This window comes from Synchiropus splendidus, chromosome 2 (genome assembly GCF_027744825.2).
Source record: "Synchiropus splendidus isolate RoL2022-P1 chromosome 2, RoL_Sspl_1.0, whole genome shotgun sequence".
NCBI classification, from domain to species: domain Eukaryota; kingdom Metazoa; phylum Chordata; class Actinopteri; order Syngnathiformes; family Callionymidae; genus Synchiropus; species Synchiropus splendidus.
Genome location: NC_071335.1, coordinates 33,477,527 through 33,490,744, shown reverse-complemented (window position 1 = coordinate 33,490,744; position 13,218 = coordinate 33,477,527). Strand labels below are relative to the sequence as shown.

The following is a 13,218-nucleotide window of genomic DNA, read 5'->3' as shown; positions in this document are numbered from 1 at the left end:
ATATCCATGCCAGTCTCTACTACGTGTCACCAGTGAGGAAATCCTGGTTTGACAGCAGAAACTTCTGTGTTGAAAGAGGTGCAGACCTGGTGGTCATCAACAGCAAAGAAGAGCAGGTCTGTCACGTGTAACAACTGAACTCAAGGGTGATGATAATAAAATGTTTCCCTTGAACTTTAGGAGTTCATGAATAAATTTGGAAAGATTACATGGATTGGACTGCATCAACGGGAGGACAATGAGCAGTGGGTTTGGGTGGACGGGACTCTGCTGACCAGAAGGTACGCACATGAATGTACACACATTTTATCAAGTGACACTTTATCCTTGGTGAGTTTCAGCCGAGCAATGCAACTTGCATGTCATGTTGGCAGTTTAAAATAAAAGCATTTAACATCTTTTTGGATTTAAATGAAAAATGATATTTCAAATAAAATGTCAGTTCAGAGGCAAATTTGTGTCAAACATTTGAATTTGAATTTCAGTAAATCCTTTGCCATTTGACTACAAGCTCAAGCGCGTGTCAGTATTTGTTTTCATTTACATGTAATTCAGGATTTGTATTAGCTTAGATACTTTTGTACTGACAGCAAAGTTCTGTTCCTTTGGTTATTCTAGCGGGCCACAAATAGAGAGAGTCATTATGTCATGATCGATCAGTCAGTCTGACCCAATTGCAGAATTGATACCGAGAGACAGAACACTCAAACAACGAGAGTAAGAATTTAACAATTACTTTTAATACAAATAACACAAATTACACACGTACAAAAAGGAATGACTCGGGATGGAATGAGGAGTACAAACACGTAGGGAAGGGGTGAAAACCTGAAAACAGAAAAGCTGGTGAACTAAGTTCAAACCTGAAAACTGGTACAACAGAAATGCGCTCAGAAACAAAACTCACGTGGCTAATGGAACACAAGGTGTTCCAAGGCTCGGTGGTGTTTCAACACGCACACACTCAAGGATAACATACAGCACGACGAAACAGAAAAGATGAGTCTAAACACGCGATCGAGGAAACTAAAAAGAAAACCAGCGAGGAGATAGACTAAACTAAACAATCGATAAAGGATTCCTACACGCACGTGGAAAACAGAGATATATATATAATAGAAGCTACAAGAGATCGGAGGGTCAAGAGAGTGAACGTTACCATCGGAACACAAAGTGACCATCTGGCAGCACAGACTGGAACCTAGGTGTAGAAATCCTTGCAGACTGATCAGCAGAATGGGATCCAGCTGTGCTGCCATTCAGCGAGAAACAGTGGGATAAAAAAAGAAAACAACACAATGGAACACAGGAAATAACAAAATGAAAGCCCACAGAAACACAAACTATTGAAGTTGAAGTGTGGAACTGAAACATCAACACTAACACTTCATGACATAAAGCAGATCCACAACAATGGATTGTCTCAGTGCAGTGAGTAACGTCTTGCATCAATGCAAGTCAAACTCCATCCCCCACCCTTGAGGTACACAGCCCAACAACCATTAAAAAGAAAACAAATATATTTTTTAAATTGTATTGGATTCTATCATTAGTTTTTTAAGGTTTCCGATTGTATTACAGATCATTGGTGGAAAGATGAGTTTCAAGAAGGGGGCAGGTGCTACAGTGAGACAGCAATAGAAGAAGGAACTTGAACACGCAGAACCGTCTGATAAAGTTGTGACTGCCTGAGCAGATTAGCATGGCAGAGGTGGTGCGTGAAGAAAGCATCAGAATAGCAACAGAATACAACGACATGCCTGAAACTTCCTCCCCAGGGTCAACTACTGCAGCGCCTGGTAAGAAAAAGCACTCCTTTGAACGATTATGAACTGTGATAGTTTGTATTGTTTTAATGTGGCGACGTGAGAGGACAAGCTGCTTGATGTTTATTGTTTTGTAAGTCTTCTCCAACAAAGGGCAGAGTTACTACAAGGGCCTCGCTGTGGCGTTTGGACTCCTGTGTCTCCTACAAGTCGGTCTCAATGTTTCCCTTCGTATAAGTGAGTATTTTTGTTGCTGTTCGTTGTCTTTGAGGTCACTTTTGGAGAAAAGTCTCTGGAGATCGATTTTAAGGAGCGACTTCGTGTTGAGAAATAAGGTCATGAAATGCAAGATACAGAAAAAAATGCACCTGAAAGTTATAAAAAAGGTAAAAATATGTTGTTTTCATTGAAATTTCTGTAAACAAATACAGTCGTTAAAAACAACTGAAATTATCCAAAATGTATATTTTAATATATCGGGAATAACATGAACATTTGGGTCCATGCAATCCTTCAGAAAAGAAGGTAAAGTCTTTATAAACGCGGACAGGAAGAGCTCGGTGTGTGTGGGGAGGAGGAAGCTGTGGCAAACCCTGAAAGCCCGTAATGGGTTCTGGTGAGTGATGAATTCTGAATTCATTTGAAAGAAAAAAACACATTTAGTCTCTTCAGACCAAGGCGTTGGTTGACTTTTGATAAATTACTTAAAAGGTAAAATAAGTTTGTCTTGTATGAGAAGAGTGTTCTTGTTTGTGGGCAAATATTGTTAACAATGCTGTTATTTTTTATCATGATACTCTAACAAAGATACGTCTGAATCCCATGTGAAGCTGGAGACATTCATTCATGTGGAATTTTCCTTCTTTTTCTCACTGAAATGCCTTTAATGTTGTTTTGTCACAGATAGTACTGACAGTGTCCCCTCTATGTGACGTTGGGTGCACTCAGCCAGTAGAACATTTTTACAAAGTAGCGTGGTGCTGAAAGAAAAAGTTGCATGTGTACTGCATCAAGATAGTTGATCAAGGAAAGGATTTTGAAAGTGTCAACCGCAGCTGATGTGAAAGTCAGTTTTGAAGGGGACTTTTTTTTTAAACAGATCTATGCAGACACTGTCACAGTCACTTATAAAGTAACAAATTAGGTACAAAAAATGTTGGTTACTCACATAACCCAGGTTCTATGAATATGTGCTCCGCCCTCTCACGGCCTTCGCTGTTGGTTAATCCACCTCGCGGCACTGGCCTCGGCCTGAGGCTTCGATTGATTGGCTCTCCTTCCAGGAAGGCGGAGACACTAGGAGTGTCCCTCCCTGTCCAGGCGGAACCAGAGGAAGAGGACTTCTCAGTTCCTTTGTACGCAAAGGCTGCGAAGAAGGCGTCCAGACCCTCAGCCACGGTCCCTAAAATGACCAGGCTTTGGGCCCACTCGGCTAAAGACCTTCAGGCGTAACATCCGCCCAAACCATCTTCGCTGGAGGTGGTTTAGGAGCGGACTGAGGAGGCTGAGTAGCTGACTCCTGGTCGACTCCCTTCCAGCGTGCTAGACCCGCCCGCCTGCGCCGCTCTTCTGCTGGAAGAGCGGCGCAGGCGGGACACGAGTACAGCAGTCTCAAGTGTTCAGGCCCCAAGCAGACGACGCAGGCGTCATGCTTCTCGGACTCACCGAGAAAATCAGTGCAGGACGAACAGGAACGCTCCATGTTAACCCGATGGTTGTAGTCGCAGGCTGAGTGGAAAAAGGAGCAGAGCGGCGGGAGCAGGGGAGAGTTATAAGTGGTGGGAGGTGCCATCCTGGAAGGAGAGCCAATCAATCGAAGTCTCAGGCCGAGGCCAGTGCCTCGATGTGGATTAAACCAATAGTAAAGGCCGTTAGAGGGCGGAGCACATATGAAATAGAACTGTTGCGAACCCTAAAAAGAAATGGTAAAAATAAATAAAATGTAAATAAATGAGCATATATTTTAATATATCACAGTTTCTATTCATCTGAGATGTATTGCAAATATTCAGAGAAAGCCATGGAATTTGTGGTGGATTCAGGTGGGTGATAAATCATTTCAGCTGATAGAGGAAGCCACTTTCAAAAGTGCATCAAGAGAGTTGATCCAGGGAAGTATATGGAACTCAGTTCTGGAAGGCGACCTGCAGTCAGTTATAAAGTGACAAACTTTTCTCTTTTCTTCTCACTTACAGACAATTCTGGAAAGATGGCCAACATTGACTTCAATCGTGCAAATGAGACTGCAGTCATGAAGATGAAGCTCAATGAATTAGGTAGGTAAATGAATATAAATCTTAATTCATGCGTTTCATGCGAGCTAGAATATATTTATCAATGCAATAAGAGCTGAGGCTCAGAGTTTCCTGGGAGCACAGAGATGGAGTTTACACCTAGAAAAGCACTGGGTTGCGTTGTTATTATTTTGATATTATTGCCTTCATTTTGTTCTTTCTGTCAGTCTATGATCAAGAGCCACAGTTTGTCACCATAGACACGTGAATGTACTTTACTTCAATCTACTTCAGTGATTCAACAGTATTTTGAACCCTAACCTGGAATAAATAGAAATGAATGCAGGGATATGGAATTAAATATAATCTATTTTCAAAGTGGCAGCAAAATGTTTTTCTTCCTGTCATGAGTAGATATTGTTGTTTTAATCACCCAAACAGATGAGTATTTCCAACAAGGATGGCTGTATTTCCGAACCAGTCTCTACTACGTGTCACCAGTGAAGAAATCCTGGTTTGACAGCAGAAGCTTCTGTGTTGAAAGAGGTGCAGATCTGGTGGTCATCAACAGCAAAAAAGAGCAGGTCTGTCACATGTAATAACTGAACTCAAGGGTGATGATAATAAAATGTTTCCCTTTAACATTTGCGAAGGAGTTCACAAATAAATTTGCCAAGATCACATGGATTGGACTGAGTCAACGGGAGGACAATGAGCAGTGGGTTTGGGTGGACGGGACTCCGCTGAACAGAAGGTGCACACACACACAGAAATGTACTGACATACGTTTTATCAAGTGACACTTTTTCTGGTTGTGGTTTCAGCTTCTGGGCCCCTGGAGAGCCCAATGACAGTGGAGAAAATGGTGAAAACTGTACTGAAATAATGAAACATTTTATGCGAAGGAGCTGGAATGATGCTCCTTGTCAAGAAAACAACTTTTGGATCTGTGAGAAGAATATACATTTCCTGTAACAAAATGTATTTTTTTCCCTCAGTAGCATCACGGTCTATCTCACCTCAGTAGTCCACTATAATCTATAGCATTTTATTTCTTTATATCATCTGAGGGAAGAGATGTTTTTGTGCAGCGATGCATTTTATCAGATTCTTTTTTTTGTTTTTATTAGTGGCTTCTGGTCACGGTATAAGATGTGATCGTCTTCTTTAGGAATCATGAAATGAATTTTGAGCAGATAATAATTCCTAAGTTTAAGGAATGAAGTGCTGATGTTTGAGCCTTCTGCTGTTGTCCTGTATTGTTGCAGCTTCAATCCAAACAATATTTTACCAGAAGTTTCTGGATCAGGAAACCAGTTTATCACGTGCATATGGAGCCCTGGAAGTGACATGCACGACTTTTTTTTTTTTTTTATCCCGAAATAACATTTTTCTCGTGATAATTTTTATCTCGAGATAATTCTTATCTCGTCATTACCGGATTTTGTGAATAAATCTTGTCCTCCCACAATCAGTCAGGACAAGTGCCATGGACCGAGTGCGGTTGATCAGCTTTTTTCTTCATTTTGGTATGACTCACACGGAGAGTCTATATGGCTTAGTCACATTTGTTATTATTTTGAGCAGAAGGCACTTGATCATAGCGCTTAAAGCGCAGCGACCTATTCTATATTCTGACTTGCAGACAGTGATTGACAACGTTGACAAACAGTTACGAAGCCATGGGAGACATAGTGGTTACAGGATGTTTACAAATGCTTTGAGAGGCAGTTGCACGTGCTGACATTTGTAATTGTGTCTTGAGATAAAAATGATCTCGAGATAATTGATATCTTGGGATAAAAAAATATAAAGTCATGCCTGTCAGAGCCAAAAAACTAAAATAAACACAGGCATGTCACCTCCAGAGCTCTGTAGACACACACCAAAGTGAATGACATTTTTGTATGTACATCACAAACCATGTATATAACATCTGCTGTTTCTGATAAATCTCTTCTACTCTCCAGACACAAAGTCATGTGAGTTCATGTTATGTATGACAAGCTCCAAGAAAGACGAGTGAACATTTACATATAAACAACTTTTGGTGCCGATATAAAGTGGGTTGTCATAGTTTGGTTTTTAGGTGCTTTTATTTTGTTACTTCCTGTGTTCTGTGCTTTGCTTTCCTGTTCTCATCAAACTCCTTCTAGCTTAATGGCAGCGCAGCTGGAGCTCATTCCACTGAATACTCCAGCATGGATATCAACTCCTGAGTTCCAGCCTGCTTTGCCAGATGGTCACTTTGTGGCTGATGGTAAAACTCTCCCTCTCGTCATATTGATCTCTTGTGCTTCCAAATTTGATTCTTATACCGGCGTACGGTGATTTTCAGTTGTTGTTCTTGTTACCTTTTTAGAGTTCCATTGATCGTGTGTGAGTGTTGTCCTTTTTCTCTGCGATATTGTCTTCCTCATGTGCGTGTGTGTAGAACCACCACCGAGCACTTTAAGTGTGTTTCAGTTGTCCCGGTTTTCAGCCATTTTCAGGTCTCATGCCAGTATTTCATAAAAAAGAAATCCATGAGGGGGAAGTGACTTATTCTAGTCACTAACAAGAAAATTAAATGCATGATAAATGTGATTTAAAAAAAAAATTTTTCCAAGAAAACGTATGTGACACAGATCATTCAAAGCAGGCTTTTTCAACCTTTAAGCCACAGCAAACTTAGTTCACTGGAAAAATTCCAAGACTCACCACGGAGGGAACATCGGCCAGTGCGCAATGGAAAATACTTTTTGTGAAAATTTTTAGCAACTGTCACTGTTTCTTGATAGGTTATTTGCAGAAACTAATTGCTGAAAATGTGTTTAACTCATTGGCATATTGCAATATGGAAAAACTACATCAAGCTTTGTTTGTTTTAAATAACTGTTTGGATTTGATCACAATCTCCCGTGTATTTTTGAAACTCACTTGCAAGTTTCTGACACTTTAGGCCTAATTAACTTGTAGTTTGGAGAATGTCCTGACAAATCTTAGATTCTTTGCCTCTGCTTGCTTCATAACTACAATTAATCTTTCTTCACAGTTTGGAAAGTATTTATTTGGTTCTGTATTTAGTTTTTAGCCAACTTTAAACCACACAGCAAACTTTGATAGTCAAACAGCGTCAAGGTTTTCAAGTGAGGCGTCACATGAGCTCTGTCTTTGGCGTCGTGGGTCCGACAAGGAACACAATCATTCTGTCGTGCAGGTGTGTAGTCAAGTCGCATCAGGTTTAAAAACAACTCAAAGTTGTACATTTGACCGGCTTCTTTGCTGCAAGTGTGTGTGGGAAGAGGAGCACCAAGTGCAGCGCAGCTGCGACTCATGGACGAATCAACACATCAGCATAGATCTGCTGACCTACCACACACAGATCGATATACGTAGCTGGATCACAGGGATATTAAGCGATACATCGATGTGCTAGATGAACTGTTACACCCTAATAGTAACCTTTAATAGAAAGGCACTGGTACAACACATACCTCCACCAAGACACTCATTTTCGCCCTAAACTGTGAATTTGACTTCATTGAACAACATGTATTTTATTCATATATTTCATTTTAAGTATACTTGAGTGCAATGAGGTGAATCAGACAGCAGGTGCCAGTTGTGCTAAGGAGCTCAGTCAACACACACCAACAATGGATGAGAGAGAAAACCTTCAAAACATAAGTGGGTACACATTTTGGTTAGATGAATGCGGGAATCTGAACTTCAATATAATAATTTTTATGTTGGCCAAAAAAACAGAACTGGACAACAAATAACGTTTGGGATCGTTTATCTATTAGATCCTCATAGGATTTTTTACATAATTACAAAAAGATGAAGAAAATGAACCTGACACACTAAAACAAACCGGTAGTGGTATTGCAGAGGACACTTCTACAAATGAAAACAACACAACACCACATTACACACGGAACAAATAACATATGAACATATGGACCGCTAACCTACTTCTCTTTTGTTTGAACCGCTCTTAATCACACACGTGTGTCTGCTCCCGTTCACTCTGTTAAATGAAACACACGACATGAACATGACGACACGTAACATTACGGGAAACATTGTTGAACACGCACGAAACACTCAATTACACATCGCAAACATGAACAAAACTAAACTATCAGCTCGATAGTTTGAGCTGATAGTTATTTGTTGTTTCAAATAACATTGTTTCAATGTTATTTGAAACAAGAGCTTGGTGTTTAGATAACTAAACACCGTATCCCTCATATACATGTGCGTCACGCATCTGCACTCCGAAACTTCTTCGAACTAAAAATGACGATCAATATTTTGTTAAACACCTAAAATACAACAGGGTTCACACATATTAATCACTTACGTTTTCTTACGATGCAGGATGACAAAACACTGAACACACCGACGTAGACTTCAGCACTCATTCTCTGCAGGCTGCTCAGACTGACGTAATGACGCAACACACGCACATAACACGGTGACATCTATAACATTGTTAAAGTAACACTGAACATTTTCCAACTGGTTACATTTAAGCGGCTGTTTTTTTTTTTTTACCACCATAAGGACATATTGTTGTGAGGAGTTGTTTTAATGACCCAAACAGAGGAATATCTCCAACAAGGATGGCGCTATTTCCGCCCCAGTCTCCACTACATGTCACCAGTGAAGAAATCCTGGTTTGACAGCAGAAACTTCTGTGTTGAAAGAGGTGCAGACCTGGTGGTCATCAACAACAGAGAAGAACAGATCAGTCACATGTAATAACTGAACTCAAGGGTGATGATGAATGAAATGTTTACCTTGAACTTGTGCGAAAGAGTTCACAAATAAATTTGCCAAGATCACATGGATTGGACTGCATCAACGGGAGGACAACGGGCAGTGGGTTTGGGTGGACGGGACTCTGCTGAACACAAGGTACACACATGAATGTACACACATTTTATCAAGTGACACTTTATCCTTGGTGAGTTTCAGTCAAGCAATACAACTACTTGAATGGCTGATCATAAACCACAGTTAATTGCATGCACGAAATGTATATGGCTGGAATCATTTGTTATTTTCGGTCTATTGTGACATGTTTCGGTGAAGCAAATTCATAGTGTAATTACTACATGCACCAGCAGGAGGCAGCAGCAAGAATGGCAAACCACTTCCTTAACATCCAAAGAACAATGTTATTTGAAACAAGAGCTTGTAGGTTTATTTTTATATATATTTTTTTTAAATTAGAAAATAAAACCTGGCATTATTGGGTCTATGAGGTCACAGTCTGCTCATGCAGAGGAAGTAGAAAGCGTGGGGTATCATCCACAAGCGGAATCTTTGGAGGGACCTGTGAGGGTCTCTGCACATCCCTGGGTGTCTGCAGAGGAAGCAGGAGGGCTGAGGCAGGAATACTGCCATCGAGCTGCAGCCAGCCTCACAGAGCTCCAGCCGATCACGCCGCTGATGGTCAGAACCAGGAGCAGCCAGCAGAGCAAGATGCCACCGTCGCTTCAGAGGCAAATTTGTGTCAGACATTTGAAATGTTAAAAGCTTTTTTACCCAAATTCCTTTTCAAGAAATCCTTGACCACAAGCTCAAGAGTGTGTCAGTGTTGGTTTTCATTTACATATACGTCAGAGTTTGAATTAGCTCAGCTACTTCTGTAGTCACAGTGAAGTTCTGTTCCTTTGGTTATTCTAGCGGGCCACAAATAGAGAGAGTCATTCAAAATGGTTTCATATGAACTTACTGTGAAAGCTATTGAAGTTGAAGTGCGGAACTGAAACATCAACACTAACACTTCATGACATAAAGCAGATCCACAACAATGGATTGTCTCCTCAGGTTTCTCAGTGCAGTGAGTAACGTCTTGCATTGATGCAAGTCAAACTCCGTCCCCCACCCTTGAGGTACACAGCCCAACAACCATTGAAAAGAAAACAAATCTATTTTATAAAAATATATTTTTTTTAATTGTATTGGATTCTATCATTAGTTTTTGGAAGGTTTCCGATTGTGTAACAGATCATTGGTGGAAAGATGAGTTTCAAGAAGGGGGCAGGTGCTACAGTGAGACAGCAATAGAAGAAGGAACTTGAACATACAGAACCGTCTGATAAAGTTGTGACTGCCTGAGCAGATTAGCATGGCAGAGGTGGTTCGTGAAGAAAGCATCAGAATAGCAACAGAATACAACAACATGCCTGAAACTTTCTCCCCAGGGTCAACTACTGCAGCGCCTGGTAAGAAAAAGCACTCCTTTGAACGATTATGAACTGTGATAGTTTGTATTGTTTTAATGTGGCGACGTGAGAGGACAAGCTGCTTGATGTTTATTGTTTTGTAAATCTTCTCCAACAAAGGGCAGAGTTACTACAAGGGCCTCGCTGTGGCGTTTGGACTCCTGTGTCTCCTACAAGTCGGTCTCAATGTTTCCCTTCGTATATGTGAGTATTTCTGTTGCTGTTTGTTGTCTTTGAGGTCACTTTTGGAGAAAAGTCTCTGGAGATCGATTTTAAGGAGCGACTTCATGTTGAGAAATAAGGTCACGAAATGAAAGATACAGAAAGAAATGCAACTGAAAGTTACAAAAAAGTAAAAAATACATTGCTTTCATTGAAATTCTTTGTTTCTGTAAACGAATACAAAATGAAAAAATGACTTAAACGATCCAAATTGTATATTTTTATTTATCATGAATGAGTCCATGCAATCCATCAGAAAAGAAGGTAAAGTCTTTATAAATGTGGACATGAAGAGCTCGGTGTGAGTGGAGAGGATGATCAAGATGCGGATGTTGTGGCTAACCCTGAAAGGAAATGGTAAAAGAGGACAAAAAAAGGCGTATGTTGTAATTTATTACAGTTTTTATGGCTGCTCTATCGTACTGTAAAATAACAGGGGAGGCATCTAATTCTTTGTGGGTTCTGGTGAGTGACGAATTCTCAATTCACTTGAAAGAAGAAACCACATTTAGCCTCTTCAGACCCAGGCGTTGGTTGAGTTTTGCTTGGATAGAAATGACCTAAAAGGTAAAATAACTTTGCCTTGTAAGAAAAGAGTGTCCTTGTTTGTGGGCAAATATTATTGACACGCTCTTATTTTTTATCATGATACTCTAACAAACACAAAGAATCCCATGTGAAGCTGGAGACATTCATACATGTGGAATTTTCCTTCTTTTTCTCACTGAAATGGCTTTAATGTTGTTTTGTCACAGATAGTCCGGGCAGTGTCCCCTCTATGTGACGTTGGGTGCACTCGGCCAGTAGATGAACATTTTAACCAAGTAGCGTGGTGCTGAAAGAAAAACATGTAAAGTTGCATGTCTACTGCATCAAGACACTTGATCAAGGAAAGGATTTTTGAAAGTGTCAACCACAGCTGATGTGAAAGTCAGTTTTGAAGGGGACTTTCTCTCAGATGTTTGCAGTCAGTTATAAAGTGAAGTTTTTCTCTTTTCTTCTCACTTACAGACAATTCTGGAAAGATGGCCAACATTGACTTCAATTGTGCAAATGAGACTGCAGTCATGAAGATGAAGCTCAATGAATTAGGTAGGTAAATGAATATGAATCTTAATTCATGCGTTTCATGAGAGCTAGAATATATTTATCGATGCAATAAGAGCTGAGGCTCAGAGTTGCATGGAAGCACAGAGATGGAGTTTATACCTGGAAAAGCACTGGGTTGCACATTCCTCCACCAAGCCACACATTTTCACCCAATGGTTGAGTGAGAAAAGCTTGACAAGAGAGTCATTTTTGAGTTCTTTCTGTCTATGATCAAGAGCCACAGTTTGTCACCATAGACACATGAATGTAGATTTACTTCAGTGATTCAACAGTATGTTGGGTTTAATAAAGTCAGGATTTCCAACTTGTTTATTTAACCTTAACCTGGAATAAAGGGAAATGAATGCAGGAATCTGGAATTAAATATAATCTATTTTCAAAGTGGCTACAATGTATTTCTTTGCTGTCATGAGTAGATATTGTATTGATGTCTTGTTTTAATCATCCAAACAGAGGAATATCTCCAACAAGGATGGCTGTATATCCATCCCAGTCTCTACTACGTGTCACCAGTGAAGAAATCCTGGTTTGACAGCAGAAACTTCTGTGTTGAAAGAGGTGCAGACCTGGTGGTCATCAACAGCAGAGAAGAGCAGGTCTGTCACATGTAATAACTGAACTCAAGGGTGAGGATAGTAAAATGTTTCCCTTGAACTTCTTTAGGAGTTCATGAATAAATTTGGAAAGATCACATGGATTGGACTGAGTCAACAGCAGCACAACGGGCAGTGGGTTTGGGTGGACGGGACTCCGCTGAACACAAGGTACACACATGAATGTACACACTTTTTATCAAATGACACTTTTTCCTGTTGTGGTTTCAGCTTCTGGTCCCTTGGAGAGCCCAATGATTTTGAGGGAATTGAGGAAAACTGCACTGAAATAAATGACCGTCCTGTAGGAAAAAGCTGGAATGATGCTGACTGTCAAATTGAGAAATCTTGGATCTGTGAGAAGAATATAAATTTACTGCAACAAATGCATTGCTTTGCTTCAGCAGCATCACTGTCTGTCCCACCTCAATAGTCCACTGATATCTAGAGTGAAACTTGCTGTTTCAATCATGCTTCTGAACAACTCACAGAGGGATTTGTGCAGCATGAATGGATTTGTTTCAACATTTCATCTGAAGGAAGGGACGTTTTTGTGCAGTGATGCATTTTACACGATTATTATTAGTGGCTTCTGGTAAAAACAATTATAAGATGTGATGATCTTCTTTAGGAACGTAAACAACATTTTCATGTGTGTTTAATAAAGCATGTATGTAACATCTGCTGTTTCTGATCAATCTCTTCTGCATGCCACAGACACAAATCTCATCTCCCCTCCACAGACAAAGCAATGTGGCAGCTACACTCAAATGAGACGGTAACACACAACACAACATGAAGGGCATCACACAGACACACAGTTACACACAGCCACTGTTTGGAAAAATAGGGAAAAGTGGAAACAATTGGCAGAAATCATAAATATTGTTCTTCAATTGGCTCCTTTTCAATTCAATTAATGTAGCCGTCATGTAGTTCGTCATGTTAAGTAATTTCAATGTGTTAGAAGGGATTGAAATAAACATTCATACGTGTCTGTCACTGCAGTTTGAAATAAGATCATTTTGCATCTTTGTAATTGTAAAATAAAATTTCCTAGACGTGTTTTAAT

General features: G+C 40.1%; 2 protein-coding genes across 5 annotated transcripts; both read left to right on the top strand.

Moving 5' to 3' along the window:
- The first annotated feature begins 1,677 nt into the window (after positions 1 to 1,677).
- LOC128754538 (C-type lectin domain family 4 member K-like) lies at positions 1,678 to 5,964 on the top strand. 4 transcript variants are annotated; one of them, XM_053857235.1, is made up of 7 exons: positions 1,678 to 1,799; positions 1,905 to 2,152; positions 2,284 to 2,382; positions 3,962 to 4,042; positions 4,442 to 4,584; positions 4,654 to 4,754; positions 4,825 to 5,964. In XM_053857235.1, the coding sequence occupies exons 3-7, from the start codon at positions 2,373 to 2,375 to the stop codon at positions 4,973 to 4,975; spliced, it is 486 nt and encodes a 161-aa protein (XP_053713210.1). In that variant the 5' UTR covers positions 1,678 to 1,799; positions 1,905 to 2,152; positions 2,284 to 2,372; the 3' UTR covers positions 4,976 to 5,964. The 4 variants fall into 4 exon arrangements, with proteins under 4 accessions (XP_053713210.1, XP_053713212.1, XP_053713211.1 ...); XM_053857236.1 differs by having other exon boundaries at positions 1,685 to 1,799; positions 2,038 to 2,152; XM_053857237.1 differs by having other exon boundaries at positions 1,905 to 2,382.
- Positions 5,965 to 9,250: 3,286 nt separating this feature from the next.
- On the top strand, positions 9,251 to 12,768 carry LOC128753560 (CD209 antigen-like protein A). The gene is made up of 6 exons (XM_053855342.1): positions 9,251 to 9,445; positions 10,119 to 10,221; positions 11,455 to 11,535; positions 12,007 to 12,149; positions 12,217 to 12,317; positions 12,378 to 12,768. The coding sequence occupies exons 1-6, from the start codon at positions 9,251 to 9,253 to the stop codon at positions 12,577 to 12,579; spliced, it is 825 nt and encodes a 274-aa protein (XP_053711317.1). The 3' UTR covers positions 12,580 to 12,768.
- Positions 12,769 to 13,218: the final 450 nt, after the last annotated feature.